The sequence below is a fragment of the Catharus ustulatus genome, chromosome 7 (genome assembly GCF_009819885.2).
Source record: "Catharus ustulatus isolate bCatUst1 chromosome 7, bCatUst1.pri.v2, whole genome shotgun sequence".
Taxonomy (NCBI): Eukaryota; Metazoa; Chordata; class Aves; order Passeriformes; family Turdidae; genus Catharus; species Catharus ustulatus.
In genome coordinates, this window is record NC_046227.1 from 15,210,553 (window position 1) to 15,229,354 (window position 18,802).

General features: G+C 38.7%; 1 protein-coding gene across 7 annotated transcripts in view; it reads left to right on the top strand.

The window, feature by feature from the left end:
• ZNF385B (zinc finger protein 385B) overlaps positions 1 to 18,585 on the top strand; it is a 154,971-nt gene extending 136,386 nt beyond the window's left edge. For all 7 annotated transcript variants that reach the window (XM_042779465.1, XM_033065236.2, XM_033065234.2 and 4 more), the window contains 4 exons: positions 12,882 to 13,118; positions 14,163 to 14,341; positions 15,421 to 15,522; positions 17,127 to 18,585. In XM_042779465.1, the coding sequence (XP_042635399.1) occupies positions 12,882 to 13,118; positions 14,163 to 14,341; positions 15,421 to 15,522; positions 17,127 to 17,345 (737 nt within the window). In that variant the 3' untranslated portion in view covers positions 17,346 to 18,585. The remainder of the gene's footprint in view (positions 1 to 12,881; positions 13,119 to 14,162; positions 14,342 to 15,420; positions 15,523 to 17,126) is intronic.
• The last annotated feature ends 217 nt before the right edge of the window (positions 18,586 to 18,802 follow it).

Consider the following 18,802-nt stretch of genomic DNA (forward strand, 5'->3'; position numbering starts at 1 on the left):
TACCCCATTCACTCTGCAGACAGGAAAAAATCACCACAGGTTGTGTGACAAGGATGTTGCTCTCCTGCTGTAGCTGGGCCATCTCTGCTTGTCCTGACAGGTGTTTGCAGACTGGAGGTGGCCATAGGGGATGTATCCATAACCTGTCTCCCACACAGTTTCTCAAGCCACACAGGAAAAGTCCAGTAATGGCTGTATAACAGTTTTATATGCTAGAAAATCACTACTGTGGCCCTGCAAGCTCTTTCATAGCTGTTTTGAGATGTGGTTACAGAACAGCTGTGTTAATAGCCCTGGGAGCTGCTCTTGCTGTGGTGGGTTGATCCTGGCTGGATGCCAGGTGCCCACCAAAGCCACTCTACCTCTCCCACCCTCAGCTAGGCAGGGGAGAGAAATGTAGCAAAAAGCTTGTGAGTCAAGTTCAAACATAAGGGAAACTTCTGACAGCTTCACACAGAAGCCACCTCTGCAGCCCTCCCACCACCAAAGCTTAACTATTCAAACTCAGTGTAGTGGTAAAGATTCCCTTCCCTCCCAGTGGAAGCTCAGGGTTTTCGAGATGGCTGCACAGAAGGATATGTATATATGGATGGCATTGCTTTGGGAAAGGGCAGGGGTAATTACCAGCACACAGCACAGCTTAGAATATTTGAAGTGTGGCTTAAATATGGCTCTAAGAATGCAATAGAACATGGTGTCTGTGACCCCAGGTCAGCACAGTCTAGATGCTTACAGTGATGAATCCTTCAGGAATGCATATGATAATGACTGGATTGAAATGTCACTGTTTACTTATCAAGCAAAGATGAATTCTTTGATCTTACTTCTAAATCAAAATAAATAGTTCAAAATGAAGCATACAAATGATGTAGTATCAACTTCTTTGCATTTTGCTTTGATATGAAAATTGGAAAGTAAATGCAACTAAACTACTCAAGAGTCAAAATCATATTTCAGATGATAAAAGGTAATCTTTTTTTGGCCTTTGATCATTTGCTGTATGGTCTATTGGCTTTGTGCCCGTTTGTGAAATGTTAGGTATAGGCATTTCAGGTTCAGCCTTCATTGCAGTAAGAGCAGAAGACTCTGCTGTTTGGGAATTAGTAGGCAGAGATAAACCTTTGGATACTCTATGAAACCCCATTTTGTTCAGCTGGTACAGGAACAGAGAATGTTACACTCCTAACTAGACCAAGCTCTAGAACCTGTGTAAAATCCTGACCCTTTGTACTACAGCTGTGCTCTGGGGTACTGTATCAGGACAGCTCAAAAGGCAGTGCACAGGGTCACAGTGATGATGTTCCAGCATATGAGCAGTCCTGGGCTGATCTGCTGTGTGTGGCAAGAATGGTGGGAAAGGGCTGTGGCTGCAAAGTTTTTTGCTGGTTTCTTGATCCTAAGTGTGTCCTGTAAGAGTTATTCCAGTTGTTACAGCTGCATAACTCAAAATAGCTGGAGGTTATTCTGAGGAACGTTGTCATGCTGGACAGTGGCACCAGTGTCTGACACTGAGTGAGCTAGATTATTGGAAAATAACCTTGATCTGTTGATGGACATAACAAATGACTTGATGTCATGTAGACATGGTAATTAGTTGTCCCATTAGACAGGATTGCCAACTCCAAGCTTTATGAGATTTAGAAAAGTTGACCTTGTAGTCTTGTCTGTGGGTTTTAGTTCATCAAGGGATGTCTGTGGATGCTTTCACAACAAAACTGACTGTTTTTTTCTTTTATTCCTTAAGTAGCGTGCAACATGTTGAATGACAGTTACTCAGGAAGCTTTCGATGGGTTGGATTTGTCCAGTGTCCCCATTGTCAGTGCTGTGCATTCATCAGCTACCAATGAGGTGAAATGTCCCAGTGGAGGGCTCAGTTTGTATTTCATGAGTCCACCATCAGCACACTCCCTTACTCATCTTGCTCTCATTGCTTATTTTAAAAATCTTTCTGCCAGTGCTTAAATTCTAAACTTTTTTATATGCAACTCCTTACTTGACCAATGCAAAAAATGATACCAGATCTCTTAGCGAAATCCCTTTTCACCATAACATTTGTTTCTATTTATCCCCTTGTTTTCCCACACATTTTAGAGGAATGGCTTATTTACATAGCTCAAATAAACTGTTTCTTATATGATCCTTCAGAAGTAGCTAGGAGGCAGAGACATACAACCTACCCAGCTGAACTGTGGTGTATCCATCCTGGCAAATTCAAGGTTGTGTATTTGTCACAGAGATGCCGCTATAAAAATCTCAAGGCTACAGAGTTTCTAATTACTCTTCAATCTTATAGTTTTGTGTAATGTACCAAAGTCCTCTAGAACTCCAAGCAGGTTGTGACAAAGTTGAATTTGAGAGTGGGGCAGGGATAGGGAGAGGCTCTAAGAGAGGAGGAGGAGGAGGATACATTTGGCTTGGTGTCCCCCAGAGTGTCACTGTGCCCTATTTAGAGGTTCTGCCTCATGCCCTTCAAAGATGCTTGTGCTTGTCTGGCCTCCTTCAAAAGCTACTGATGAGCCTCATCAGTTCTTCGCTTTTATGATGACATAAAGAATTCTGCCGAAGCTATACTCTGTAAAATAACCATGCATCTGTGTTTATGTGGATTCAGATGGTGCCTGCTAAGCACAGGCATATTTCTGTTAGATAAAGGTATTAATTTACGGTCAGCTAAGTAGTAAATTCAATCTGATTCAGCCACCAAGGAGAGTCATTTCAAGGGCATTTTCCCATTACAACCTCCAAGGATGGTAAGCTTAGTTCCCTTTTGATTCAGTGTTTCACAACCATATGAAGATCCTTCTACATTGCCACCTGTCGAAACTCTACCCCCAAAACAGAGGTAATGGCACAGTATAGAATTTTCTGCTTGACCACAGTGCTTTTACAATAGATAATATAAAATATTATTAATAAATGCACATAATTTAATCACTCTTGGAAGTACTATATTTGTACTTACATCCATGGCATATGCAATGCCTGTATTTGATTTAATAGTAAATAGCTTCTGGGCATTTTCTGACAGGAAATTTCAGCAGCTCTTTCAGGAAGTTGTTGTTTGGTTTATGCTCTTAGCATGAAAGGTGAGCCAAAAGAAAAATTAGCAAGTCAAAGTCTGTTAACAGGAAATCATTATAATAGATTGGGATCTTTAAATACTTTCTTCCCTGACAGCCTTACTGTTCATGCTTTTCAGAAGGGGATATTCAACATTTTGCTGTTGATAAGCTCCTGGCAGCTCCTGGAAATCTTTGGTCTGTCTATAACGCTAGCACATTTCAAATTCTGCACCTCTACTGAAAACTGATTATAGGTGCCATTAACTGAGAAACAAGCTCTGCAGCTGACACATGTACATTGATGAGCTGTTGCAATTCTTGTTCAAACTGGAAAAGGCCAAACTTTTCTCTCTCCGGTTATAGCAATCACAAATATATGAAACCAGGATTTTCTTTTGAAGGAATGGTAAGGTTTTGCTTTTCCTGCAGTAAAATAAGTATAAGCATGGTATCAAAAATATGTTGTAAGGTAAAATAAGACTATTTTGGGTGTTCTGCTCTGTGCCTGAGCACTCATGTCTTGTATCAGTAAAACTGTATATCTCTAGTATTTCTACTTACTCACGTTCTAAAAACATGAATTTCATAGCATTTTTTTACTAGTGTTCTTAAAATGATACAGAGCTGTTCTTTCTTTGAGAAGTAGAGGCAGGCATTTGGCCCAGCAAAATTGATGCTACTGATGGTGCTGGATGATGGCAGCAGGGCCAGGGATGCTATCAGCTGCTGGAGTTTTTTTAGCTGGATGTATGTCATCATTTAAAGAATCCTTTCATATAGATTGAATCTTTCAGCACCTCTTTTGTACTCAGAAATCAGGCATCTGTTTTTCTTGTTTGTTCTCTTAATGGTTGAATATAGAATTACCTATTGAATATCACAAGAGGATTTTTTTTTTAGTAGGATGATGGTGATAATGGAATGATACTGAGTATGAAATAATATAACTTGCTAAAAAGACACCTGCTGGTTCTGTTGGGTTTTTTAACAACCCTGGGAGAAATTATTTCAATTGTATTTAATACTTTCACAACACTTATTGAAGCAGCAGTAAGACTAAGGAAATAAGGCAATTCTAATACAGATATGTATTTTTCACTGTATCAGAAAATAAATAACAGGATTCTGGTGATTATTCATACAATTGGTAGCTGAATAAAGTTTTCTCTGTGTTCAGTTGTGCGAAGTTTAAGGCTGTGTTGAAGCTACAAAATTTAAGTTTTCTGTTTTTCTCTGAATCCTTGAATTAATTTAGTGTCCAAATAGAAAAGAATGGTTAAGGACCAATGCTGTTTCAACAGTGAAGGGGGAAATATACTTAATTTCCTATAGTAGAACAATTATTTATACAAACATTAGGCTACTCATTATTTCCTTATTACTTGTTTTCAAGGAGAGTGAAAATATTTCAGTGTTGGTTAGACAAGTTATATCTGAAATGCAATTTATTTGTCAAATCTTGAGGGCATGACTGAATACTCACAGTGCTCAGGCAAGCCTGCTACAGAAGTGGGTGAGAACGCACAATTATAAATGTCATTTAACTGAAATGAAGACAAGTGTTTCATAGCTGACTTTAACTGCAGTTCTGCCTGGGCAAGAACCAAGAAAGTAGTTCAGACACAGGCCCACAAGAATTTACTTGCAGAGTGTGTCAGTTCTCCTTGATTCTTTTGTTTAGATGCCCATAAATTTCATATTAAGTTCCGAAGTGCTTCAGCATCTGAGCATAGATTTTTAAGATTTTTGTTTTGCACAAGCAGCAAGTGAAATATGTTGATAGTAATATATTTCAGATTCATAAATAGTGGAGCCAATGTTATTTTTACAGCTGAGATGATGAACTGAGACTAAGCAGAATTTCAGGGTCTATGGGCAAAATATTGTATGTTTGTTATAATCTTTGAAAGTTATTTTTCCGAGCATTCCTACATTATTAAAAAGTTTAAAAGACAGTACAATACTATAGAAAGTTTGCATTCCAGGACATCAGAAATAGATGTACCAGAATTTGCAATGGGAGTATAAAATATTTTGAAAATAATTGATGTCTGATGTCAGAAAAACGTAAGTTTATAGCTAGCAAAAACCATTTGCTTTCACCCAGAGTAGAGCCATATTTTGCAATAGCAAATCTTATACTATATTTCAAGCTTTGCTCACACTATATTAAAATTTTCCAACTCACAAATTTTCCTATTCCAGCCCAGACTGGCATAGCTCAGAAAAGATGAAAATAAATATGCCCGGCTATAAAGCAACAGGACTCAGGAAGACTGAGCTTTTGGATGATCTCACTTTATGAATACTCTTCAAATTAGCATTCACACTTGCCAGCTGTTTTTTAGGTCCACCTTGTTTTCAGTTGCAAGCACTGTAGTGCTACTGATATTGCTGAGTTTTATGAACAAACTTCTAGTGATTGTTTTCCCAACCTTTCAACATGTCAGTGAGAAATTAGATATTGGCATTGTACACTAGGAAATTGCTATGTGTTGGTGTTTGTAGACAAGTTGATTTTCTCCAGAAGTAATCTGCTGCATTTGCCACAGTTACGGGTTCACCCTATTAGGTCAAAAACCTGGAGGAGGAGGAAGCTGGAAATTGTAATAATCTTTTTTCAAATTAGGAGAAATCTGATACAACATGCATTCTGTAAGATATCATTAAAGATCAGCAGGTGACATGGAGACACAATGCAAATGGCCTTAAGTGAGTGTTCAAAGTTTGTTTTCTCCAGACATACTACATACACTTCTGCATTTTGGCTAACAGTGCAAAATCAACCCTTCTTATTCCTCTAGGTTTTGCACTGAGAAATTGCATTGTGTTGAAGTATTAAATAAGATGCTTTTGAAATGTGTATTCCCTTTGTTAATACACAAGAATTGTGCCGTTATTTTACTATATGATTTATATGTATGTGCCAATGTATCCTTTCTTCTTCCCCTGCTGGTGAGTGCACACAGATTTTTCTTGATCTTGTCTTGTAAAACAGACACTAGACAGCCGAGCTAAACCAATTCCCTAAGAATCTCCAAATGTGTAAGTAATTGATTAAAAATCCTAGGCACTACAGCAGGATCACCTCTGACAACCCAGTAATTGAAGCAGCAGGAGCTTTCAGTTCAGGAAGGTGTACAAATAGGTACAGGAATAGATTTTGCAGGGCAAGGTTTTACACCTGCAGAACTACATGTACTTCCAAATATTTTCTAATTCTCATCAGTCCACTTTCATAAAAATTAAACCCAACCAAAATTGCAAAAGCAACTTTTTTTAACATTACATCTTTATTCTGATCAGCACAAATATTTTCATACTCTGAAGTAAGTGCAGGTTCCCTTGTAAGAGCCTTTGGTATGCCAAATCAGAAATAAAATATCTAAGAAATTGTCAGCATCACTGCTGTAACATAACCATGCAAGCAACACTTCTGAAGTGAAAAGATACTTGGGTTCAGCCTGTTGGAGGGTAGTGATGCAGTTAATCAAATAATCATTCTAGCTACCAAGTTCACCTAATATTGCACAGCCATCCAGACATTTCCTGATGTAGCTTCAGTATCGTGAGAAAATATGTTGCAGCTTATTTGAGGGCACATTTGTGTTTGAGAGGAAACGCTTTATATTTATAGCTTCCATTTTTTCTCCCATCTTTGTATAGAAACAAAAATTTATTCTCTTCAGAATGTGTCAACAGACTTACTTCATTATATAAAATGTAGCTCTTTTTCATACAGGCCTAAAGTACAAGAAAAAAAAAATTTATAAAAACTAAAAGTAACCAAAGGGTTAATAGATACACTGTGCTGTCTGATTTGCATGTAGGTTTGCAGTGGAATTTTTCTAGAACAGAGCCCTACGGGTTTTTCAGCCTCATTTCTCAGTAGACTGCACAACTGGTGAGAAAGTAGGTATTTTGTCTGACAGCCATTAGAGTCTCATTATTCAGCAAATGTGCAGCTAGAACAAAAATATTTTGAAATACCTTGTACAAGTTTGCTACCTCCATTTTAATGAGTGTGAAGAAATAATCTAATGCTCATTGTTGTTTGTTTTGTTGAGGGATTTTGTGAGTGGTGCTGAGATGCAGGACAGGGTCCTTATAAATCTGTAAAGGTTGTGACCACTAGTAATGTAATTGCTGTCCTGCTATTGTCTTTATGGCATATATTACTCAAAGTGTTCATCTTTTCCATCATAAGAAGAACAGCTAATTGTGTGTGTGTGGTTTATTCCTCTATAGCATTGTGAAACACAGGAAAATGCTTTCTGTGAAGAATGGTGTTTTGAAACTTGCTTTTCTTACTGGTGCTATTGTCTGACTTTCTATTCAGTAACTTTTCTGCTAATACACTGACAGAGGTGCTTTTTTATCCTGGTAATTTATTCACTGATGATCTCCTCCCTTTAAATCTTACTTCAGGTCAAGGAGATGTACAGCAGCTCTTGTTTCCAGTGTAATTATTTGTGGGTGTCCTTGTTCTATCCCCAGGCCTGTGCTCCAGGGTAGATTCTAAGGTTTGGTTAGGCAGTACTACAAGTACATTGTGACTAAATAGGTTTTCCCCATCTTGATTATGTTTTGTTGTAGTTTCTTAACATCTCCCTTAATTACATTCAGCCAGGCTTGTTATCTCTTTGACTGTGATCTCTCTACTTTAATGGTTTTTGTTTCAAATCCTGTAAATTTTGTTGCAGTATTTCAGTGGTACTGATTTTTCACTCTCTAGATTTATGGTCTTCACTTTCAAAGCTCTCCATATCTTTGTATGTCTTTTGTAATACACTTTCAAATGCTGTCTTGCACCTACCACACACAGAGCCATTGAAACCAGCTCCCAATACAGCTTCCTGCTTTGCCTGGACCTATTTGTGAAGAGTTCCCAGCAATCAGCTGTAAAACTTGCTTCTTTGATTCTCACCTTTAGAAATTTCTCTTTTGCTGTGATGGATTGAAAAAACAGAAAAGCACTTGTGAGAAGTCTGACTGCCACAGTGGTGCCTGTGTCAGTAACTGGTTGTTGTGTCTCTCTGTGGTTTCACACCTGTCTGCAGTGGTCATCTCTGCTCTTAAACTGATCCTTTGGTCTGGGAAACAACTTCTTTGTGCAGAAAGCTTAGAACAGGTCAGCTGGTGACCACTGACTAACTGTTCAAGTAACTCACTTATCTTCAGCATTGTCAATGGGCATATTTTGTAAAGTGTGGGAAAAATGTAATTAAATTTGTCACTTTCTAGATTTATTTCAAGTGTGTCAAGTATTTAACATGGCAAATTTAAACTGAGAATTTTATTTTTCAACACACAAATTTTTGCTTTGTGTTTATGGATGCTAATTTAGCTTTCCTGATAAGCTTGTCAGCAAAATTTCTTGGATTGTCTACTGGTGTAATTAATGCAACTGATTTTACCTTTCCTACACAGTTGTTTGGGGAAAGAACATTTACTACTCTGACAATTTCAAGGTTCTCCTTTTCCCATTCTGTAATCACTGTATGCTTCAAAGGTTGTTTAATGCAGCCCAATATTCACAGGCATATATGGAGATGTTGAATTTACAGGGAGAACCTGATAATCTGTTTGACTCAGTACAGCTTTACCAGTGTGGGAGATATGTTTGCTTTCCCTCGAACTCTCTCTTAGTCCCCAAAATCAACACTTCAAACTAATGGCAACTCCCTGTAGCACAACTTACGATCTCAAGGCTATCAGAAGCCAATACTGGCACCACACTTTCAGTATTCCAAAAATAAAATATTAATGTTTACTTTCAGAAATCACTTTTGATTTTAGTTACCATAGGAAGTGACAGTTAGAAATCAGTTGAAAATCTTCAGGATCACCAAGCAGTCCTTTTTTAAGAAGTCTGTTCTTTCTAATGTGAACCAAATCATCACTCTGACTCAAAAAAAAGAAAAAATGCTATTAATGGGTAGGACTTATGGTCTATGCCACAGCAGCTGTAGTAAGAGTGGCATGACCTGCAAAGGTCAGTGAGCCACTTCAGCTGTAGAAGTGAAGCAGTACAACCTGTAGGGTTGAACCTGTGAGGTGTTGCTCTGCAGTGTCCTGACTTTGGTACTTGAAATGAGGCAGTACTGATCAGATAAATAAGTCTAGGGTTTTAACATGGTGCTGACACAAGCATGAGTCAAACAAGCAGAAATATGTGAAAACAACTTCAAAGCAGAATTAAAACAATATAATGGGTGAGAAAAGCATTGATATTACTGAGCCCAAAGCAATACTTAATTAGCTTGCTTTAGTTATTTTCCCTGGGCTCTACTTCAAAATAAGTTCAGGCTTCAGTAAGAACCTGAATCATCAATTTACTTTTCTGGAATTTAAGAGAGGAATTTAAGATACATGAAATATGGCTTTTCTGTATGGAAAAGGAACATAGGGAAACAGTACAAATTAGATTTTAAATTAACTTCTTGCACATGAGTTTTGGTGTGAGCATTTCAACCTGACCCTGATGCAGATTGAATCACAGCTACTGCCTTCAGGCATTAGGCTGGTGCTGCCCTGGTCTCATGCTTCCAGCTGTGCTCTGCTAAGCTGTGCAGCAGAAGTGGTGTGCCCATGGTCTGGGTGGGATGGACTCACCCCTGCACTTGATTGGGCTCCACCTGGCTCTCTTGGTTTCAACCCAGGTGGAGATCAGAGTAAATCTGAGCCTATTCTCAGTAATACCTTCAGAAATAGCAAGAGGACTGCAGTCCTACAGCTGCATCTTAGAATTCACATGTATTTTATAAGGTGATGATAGTGTGGAAGTATGGATATGAGTGCAGCCATTAAGTTATATTTTTTGATTTCTGCATGCAAATATTATTTGTTAGCTCTGTGCTATAAGTATAAATAAATCATCTTTGTGCTTTGTATATATATATGCAATTTGCATTTCCTGTGCTTCGTACTGTTGAGTAGTTGGCATTTCTGTCTCAAACATTAAACTGTAAGTAATGGTGTTTTGAATTCTGTGGATTGAAACAATAAGCTGTTATCAAAAGCCCATTTGGAAAAGCGCAATTTTCTGATTTTAGAAGCCAGGAAAATGCAGTTCTGGCCCCACTGCAGTGACAAATACGCACTTAGCTCCGTGTGCTTTCTGTGGGAGTTAAACCATATAATAACCTTACAATTATGATCTTTGAAGATGTTCTGCATTAAACATTCAGAAGGGTGGAAGGAAACATTAATTCATAGAGGGGCGTATGTCTCTCCTTATACATCTCCATCGATGAAGAGCTTATTTGTGTCAGGAAGCTTTCCAAATGATGGAATTATTCTGTGAACTGAGGTTCTTTCCAAAAACTGCGATTCTGGCAGAATTGAGCCCAGCTGCATGCTGGTAACTTCTCTCTAGTTTTGCAGAAGTTTTCTTGTTAGTGTGTTACGTGTTGTATACTCTAGAACTGTTGGAATATGAATAGTGAGAACACTGTAAATCTGGGCAGTATTATAAAAACCAACATGCTACATCAACTGTTGGCTAGCTAAGTGAGCAGTGGGAAATGAAATCTGTAATTTATTAAATCATCTGTTAAATTCAGTGTTGGAAAACCATCACTCTGGGATGGTAATTGGTGGCCCAGGTAATATGGATCTTCTTCCATATCTTGGGATCTTTCTCCACAGACATTTGATGGCTAAACAAAGTCTGCTCCCTCTTGTTGTGGTAAGTGATATCAGTGCAGGCAGGAGCTGTGGGCAGGAGGGTAAGCACTGTGCTTGTTGCACAGAGGTGATGATTTCTGTCTCCAGGAGGTGTTTCGAAAGCACCAAATTTTTATGCTTCCATTAAAAAAATACATGGGGAATGACATTAAAAAACCCCAAAGCCAAACTAGAAGTGTAATTGGTATATGTTAATATCCAGCTTGCAGTTCTGTAGGTGTATTTTTCCTTTAAGGCCTGACATGCAAAATACTGTAGAACCTTCCTTTATTCCACTCTAGTTCACATATATCCTGGTGTTATGCCTTTTGCAGTTTGGCATAATATTGCATAGAACAAAACAACAACAATTCTATTTTTCACCGATGTAAATTCGCAAATGACAGCTGTTCAGTGTGTTTCATTTGTGGATGTTAGCACCTCTGAGAATTTTCCGTATTGAAAACTCTAATTTACAATGTTAACAAATGCTATTTATCGAAACTGTATTTTATGAAGATTCGTAAGTCATATAAAGTATTCTAGATTTTTGCAGATGTGATGTATTACTATGGAGACTTTAAAATGGAATAGCCTATGAAGTACAATTTAACATCAGTTTCTTTTGTCACACTTTGTCAATCAAAATACCTTCAGAATCTGGTTTTAATGTTAATTTGGTCATAATAGTAGTCTTTGTACTTGATTATTTTCAATGTTTAATACAGTTTATATTGTGTAATTTCAAAGTATTTTTATTTTTATTTTTTAAAAACCATAGGTTTTTTTTAATTAGAATTTTCTTTCTCATGGTTTATAATAATCTAAACTTGATGTACTGCAATGCACTTCTGGGAAATGTGCCAGCAGCACATGGGGGTTTAGTTTCAGAAAGGCTATTCATAGTTCATACACGCTTTCAAGTGTTTGAGTGGGTACAATCCTGTTTTCAGAGCTCTTGGTAGCACAGTCTTGGCCTGATACACAAAGGCATGTTAAGACAGAGTCTGGTAGCTGTAAACATAAAGTACAATTGTCCATGTTAAAAAATAAATGCTCCAAATAGAGCCTAGTTTTTCAAGTCAGTTCAACCCTATTTCAAACTAAGCCATGGGTTTCAAATGGGGAGGTTGCTCTTATGTAGATATTGTACTTGCTTAGATGATGAGATTTGATTGCAGTTGTTCAGTGACAGTCGTTTCTCATGTCTGTTTTGTCGGGGTTGCTCACACCAGCACCACTGCACTGCCCCCCTCCCATCCCGTATTTGTTTTGGACAGAGCTTGTTTTACTGCTGGCAGCTAATATGGCTTGTGGTCACAAGGCCTGCAGTGGAACAGCTTCAAATGCAGTGAGCCCTTGAGGGCAGCATGTAAGCAGGGAGCATTTGAATACTGGCTCTGGCATAAAGTTCCTCTGTAGGCACAGCTGGGACATTTCATCTCTTGCTTTGTGATCACCATCTGCGAAGTGAAGAAATACCTGCCTACCTGTCTCGTAGGGGCACAGGTGATTGACTCATGTTTGTGAAGTGATACAGAAATGCACTGAATGCACACAGAAGCCATCTGATCCACAGATATATGGGGAATTGTTATTGGAAAAACCTAACAATATTAGCAGCTGTGTTCATGTGTAGTACCATAACTCCTGGAACTGAAATGAAGGATGTGTGTCAGGATGGCGCTGGAGCCTCTCAGTGTCCTCCCAGTGACTCTGAGAAACCTGAGCCCTTCCAAAGGCCAATGTATTGCTTTCGAGAAATACTTTTTAATTCCCAATGCAAAGTCTTTCTTGTTTCTTCTGAGTCCTGTCCAGTCCTTAACCTGGCTTCCTTTGGGATTGCTTGGGCTCCTGGTCCAAGCAACTGGCTATGCCTGCAGCACAACAGCAACAACAGCCAGCATGAATTTGGGGAACTCATTGGTATTCACTGGTAACTTTAGAAACAGGAAAATCACCACTTTTGTCAAATTACACACATTTCATGGCAGGACTTTTAACAAGATTTCAAGGATGCTACTCTCTTTTATAAAATTAGATAAATTAGTCCCCTGTTGTGTTATGTTTACTAAACCCACAGGACTATTACTGTATGCTTTTTGTGTGTGTGGCATAAAACAACAACATATATATTTTATTTCTTTTAGAAGACAAAGGGAAAGAAAAACCCAGCAGTGCAAGTCAGCAGTCCAATACAGAAGTGGATTCTTTTCTTCCCAAACCTGGAGTTGCATCTGCAGCACCTGCCTCATCCTCCAAGAGCACGAATGGAGCTGCTAACACAGTTACTGAGTCAGAAGAGGAAAAAGCCAAAAAACTACTTTACTGCTCATTATGCAAAGTGGCTGTGAATTCCCTTTCACAACTAGAAGCCCACAATACAGGTGAGTATCCATATGGTACAAGTCAGCTGTGTGTTAACATTTTTAAAATTCAGTGTAACAGGGTGTAGCCACATTTGACTGAAGCATCTTTTAGTTAAGATTTACAATAGCAAGTTACAAAACCAGTCCTGTTAATGGCAGCTTCCTGTGTGTTTTTTATATTCTATTAAAACACTCTCTTATTTTTTTAACTGTCTTTTACATACTCTCTAAATTTTTACTTGACAAAATCCCTACAGTTCATGTCAACGAATCAGATCCCTCCATACCTTCACACTGAGGATCACAGTATGGTCATAGTGATTGCTATAACACTTCAGGTTTCTAAAATGTCACTGTTCTCTTTCTTTCATATTTTGTCTCACTGTCATTGGTATCTGCTGTTATTTTACCGGTAAAACTTACAGTAATTTATTTGTTATTTGATATTTTTTATAATTTTAGGGTGGGCTCATTAGGTTTCCCAGATGTCCTAGAATCTTCTGGTTATTGAAGATTAGATATGTGTCTTTTTTTGGGCCACAAGCAGCAATCCCTAGTGTGCTCTCTCTGTGTATGGTGTGCTGGTGATGTACAGCTTGTTAACAAGCCATTGAAGCTGGTTTTACAGCTGTAATCCATTTTTGAAGTGGGCAAAACAACCATTTCTTCCAAAACAGAGGATATTTATTGAAGTATTCCTGTTCCTAGGCAGGTTTTGAGGGATTGCTGTGGTTCCTGTTCCAGTGTTGGCTAATACCCTTTTCTGCTATTCACTGTGGAATCTGGCAAAAGAAAAATCAGCAAACACTTGGCCATCCAGTCACACACTGCCCCTAACAGCGAGGTCCAGAATGCCTGCTGTTCCCTTTTTTGCACAAAGCCTTCTGGCTTGCCCTTAAATCAAGGATGCAGAGCTACACTGACCGAAACAGGAGTGATCATTAGTCCCAGTCTGTGGTGACTTCAGCCATTCTGTCTTGAAGATAGATGTCACAAAGCCCCAAAGCTGAGGGAGTTTTGTGCTGCTGCTCATGAACTCACCTGCATCTGCTTGCCCATTAGGCTCCAAGCACAAGACCATGGTGGAAGCTCGGAATGGTGCTGGTCCCATCAAGTCTTACCCTAGGCCTGGATCCCGAATGAAGGTGCAGAATGGCAGTAAAGGCTCAGGACTGCAGAACAAGACGTTCCATTGTGAAATCTGTGATGTCCATGTTAATTCAGAAATTCAGCTTAAGCAGGTAACTTGCTTATATCTGGAGCTCTTTGTTGGTTGAAGTTGCATTGCAAGGTTGTAGGTGCAGTGTAGGGCTGTGTGAAGATGTGTTGGTCAATACTGAATGAACTTAGCATTTATCTGTCTTCCCACAACTGTTTCTAAATATTTCATCAGAGGTCAAGTTCACCTAATTATTTCAGTTGGGAAAAATGGGCTTAGATAGTTGTAAAAGCAGAGATGTCAGTATTAATGAACCACACAGAAGACCTCATTTAAAAGTTTTCTGTGGTTCAAGATAGATATTTGAACCTTGTTCTCCTAACTATAAGAAATTCTGAATTCGTCTTTTGGTGCTGTTTTCAGTCTGCTGGAATAATGTTTAATGCTATGTGGGAAGAAAAACATGAGTCAAATCTATTGGTTTGGGACAATCACCAGTAGGGTAATACTGTAGATACCTCTGAATAATGTAGAACAACATTATCATTAACAATGTGGCTGTTGTGTGCCCGTGGAGCTGTTCTCTGTCTGAGCCAATTAGCCCTGGGTTCAGAGCTGTGCCCATACAAATGCAGTGAGTCTGATCCCCAAATGGGAATCTCTGACTGGATGGTGCTGTGCTGCATGGATGGGTTCTCTCATTCCCTGTTTTTTAGTAGCACTAACATAATATTAAATTGCATGTGTAGACATATCCCCGGGTACTGGTTCTTCCTTCAGCTAATACTGAATTATTTACACAACTGAACAGTATCAGTGAGATGAAAATTTACCTCTTACTTCTGAATGTCCCTATGACCTACAGCTCTGCCTGGTTTAAAGCTCCTCAAGTGGAAAAAGGAAATACTAACCAAAATATCAATAATTTGTAGAGCCTGTCTTGAATTGCAAAATATGCTGTATTTGATTAGTTTTCAATTCTCTATTTGATATGCTCCAAATTTTTATGTTTAGTTTAGCAGAACTCATCTTTGCTCTCTCTAAAGAACCTACTTTATCTTACAAACAGGAGCCTAGGCATATCCTGCTGATAAATCAGTTTCAAACTCAAAACCGAGAAATGTTTAAAGAGCTAATTAAATGTGAGGATATTTATTTCAGCACATTTCCAGCCGAAGGCATAAGGACAGAGTTGCAGGAAAGCCTATGAAACCTAAATATAGTCCTTACAACAAACTGCAGCGCAACCCAAGTATTTTAGCAGTAAGTATTTTTATTTCTCATCACTGTCTGTGTGAATTTGTGACCCTGGGGACTCCCACTGCACAGAGACAGGAACATGACAGACCTGATGCTTCTGCAGCCTCTCTTCCCCCGCAGGCTGAGTCTACACAGGAATGAGATTTGAGGATAGTTATGTATTCTGTCTGCCCAGTCCAAGGCATGCAGACAGCACTGCAAGTGTTATTTACTGCTAGGAAGAAGGGAATAATCAGTGGAATGGGGAATGAACCATGAGCCCCATGGAAAGGTTTTGGCTCTGCTGGGTGAGGGCTCTTCTCTTTGAAGGCAGCAATGGGTGTACTCTGTCTTTTTGCACACCTGAGATAACGCTGAGATAAGTTATGATAGATGCAGTCAGGGAAAAGGACATAGGATGCTAAGATACAGAAACACTAGTGCTCATTCTCTGCATACAGCAAAACAGAATGCTGTGTGGATCTATTAGCTGGTCAGAAGAGCCATCAGATGTTTAGGAGAATTGACTGCCTGTAGGTTCAGGCCATGTCTGGCACTGGGTATCAAACCCCTAGCCAATCCCTGCATTCCACACCCACCTGCATTCCCAGGAATCCCCCAAGTTGGTCCTGCTGTCCACCTGCAGCTGAAGTTCAGGCTGGCTTTGGCACAGCACAGTTTGTATGTTTATTTGCTCATGACACAGCCAGTATTCATTAGAGCAAATTTCTTACCACTTATGGCACAAAAACAGTTTACAGGTTGGAAAGAGACAGATGCAAATGTGTGTGGGCAAGAGAGAGCATGTGAAAAGCCTGTAAATGCTAAAACATTGATATGTCTTTGTAATTGTTTAGAGACAAACGAAAATGCCTTAGGCTTCCTCTAAGTCTTCTCACTCAAAAGATTCTGCCCATGCTAATCTTCACTTGTATAATACATCATTTTATAATCTATTGCATAAGGAGAGACCACCAATTATAAATGAGAACATGAGCACTTTTGCTTCCAAAATGATTGTAGTGCAAGCCATTTTCAGTGAGAGATATAGATATGGGTGTATATTTTTCTGATTAACTGTTTCACCAAAAGCACCAGCAACACTTGTAGATATAAACTGAGTGATATATATTTCAGAAAAAAAATATTTTTTCTATCAGTCTTAAATAGTATTTCTACTTTGAAAAGAGCAAGTCTGCATTGGAAGGTGCAAAACTGACTGGCTTAATATGATCTTCCCATCTAGTCCACTCTACTTTTATATAATTCATTTTTGCAAGTGGAAAATTTGACTTTTGATATTGAAGTCTTAATCACGGGGGTATTTTTAATATTTCATGCACAGTTATAGTTTATATGATGTTACTCACTTGCAAGTTATTCTTCCTTCTAAACATCAGTGTGTTGGACTCTAGGCTCCAGAGATTTATCTTTAAATACAGGATTTGGTTGCTTTCATTGCCCTGGGAGTAAGAGGACAGTGCAGATAACATTTCTAAGCAGCTGGTAAGAGGCTTCTGTGAGAAGCCACAGTGTTCCCTGTGGCAGGGTTCACTTTTTCCCTCTTGTAAAAGTGGGCAGTGGGAACACTGTATTTACATTGCTTGTGCGTGTGTGTTTTATTCCAGGCAAAACTGGCATTCCAGAAGGACATGATTAAGCCGCTGGCACCTGCTTTCCTCTCATCTCCTCTTGCTGCAGCTGCAGCTGTATCATCAGCTCTGTCCCTGCCTCCCCGGCCCTCGGCATCCCTGTTCCAGGCACCAGCGATTCCGCCAGCTCTGCTCAGGCCAGCCCACGGGCCCATCCGGGCAACGCCTGCCTCCATACTCTTTGCACCATACTAATTTATTGATGTGAAAAACAGATAACTGTGGCCAGTACAAAGGGTAAAGAAAAGCAGGAAAGGGGTTGAAATTTTAAAATGTTTCTCTTTTGCAATGCCATCCAGCGTGACACCTCATCCAACCACATCATAAAATCCATCACTGACGGCACTGCGTTCTGGAGTCTAGACAACTCTGTCTTCTTTCTGTATCTATTTTTTTAACAAGATCGTGTGATTTGCTTAAAAATTAAATTGCTCATAAAATTTATGCCATTAAAGATTCATGCATCTATTCATTTTTTTCTTTTTTATTTTTTCAATTTATATGATGCACCTTGGAATCAAGGAACATAAAATATTTTCCTGACAGACTTGAAAACTAGGGTCTTCCTCACTCACACCTATGTAAATACTTCTCTGAAAAGCAACAGGGTGTAATCTAACATGGAAAAAAGGAAAAGGCAGATGAACCAAATGCGTGACTGCAGATAACATCTCAAAAAAGAATTGCATCCATTCTTTTCGTGTGCTCTTGTTGACAGGGATTTTGTGCTGTCCTAGACCCCAGTACTGGTGTATCTTGTGTAGTACTACAGATGTACCATGTCTGATTTTAATACTTTTAGTTTCTGTGCAAATGTTTGAAAGCAATGCAATGCTGAAGCTTTTAATTATTTCTTTTGTGTCATACTTTATTTAGAGAAATCAAAAATAGAAAGCCATATAACATAGAGTTAAGATTACTGCTTGTTTGCTACTTTCATTTAACTTATTTATGTTGTTTCTTCACTGGTGTTGCTAAGCAATGTTTAAAGAGAAAAAAAGCTTTTCAATTGCACATTGCCACGGCTCACACGCGTTGCTCAAGAAGACAATGGATCCATGTGTTTGTACGTAAATATCCTGTTTTCTTAATTTCTAACTAGTTTCCTTTGTAATGATGCTGCATAACATTGTGGCTCCCTAATGCAATAATGTACAGAACATAAAATATTTATAATTGACCATATTCTCTGTTTACTGAATATATTGCAGTAATGTCCTACCTATCTTCTTATCTCCCCAACCCTTTTATAAAGGTGAATCAATATGCAGTGCTCAGACTGGAGTCATTATGTGATAATGGGGACTACAGGTGGAAGAAAGGAAAAGAAAAAAAGAGAATTAACTTTTAGAGCATCTCTATCAGCAATCCATAATAGTAAGATGTCTGTGTATTTTTTTAAATGTACCTTTTCAATAAAATAATAAGAAAATTATACATGCTTCTTGTGTTTTAATTGGTATAGGAAAAAAAAGCCTGAAACAAATTTAGCTAAAGGAGTCTTCCAGGAGCAGACAAAGCATCAGAGTTGCAATAAAGTATAATTACAGAACCTGTGTTTGTTTCCCTTGTGTTTTGATGTCTTTTCCTCACTGCAGCCTTTACTGGGGCTTTTTTGCAGCAAGACTGTGAGCATTCACTACATCGGCGTT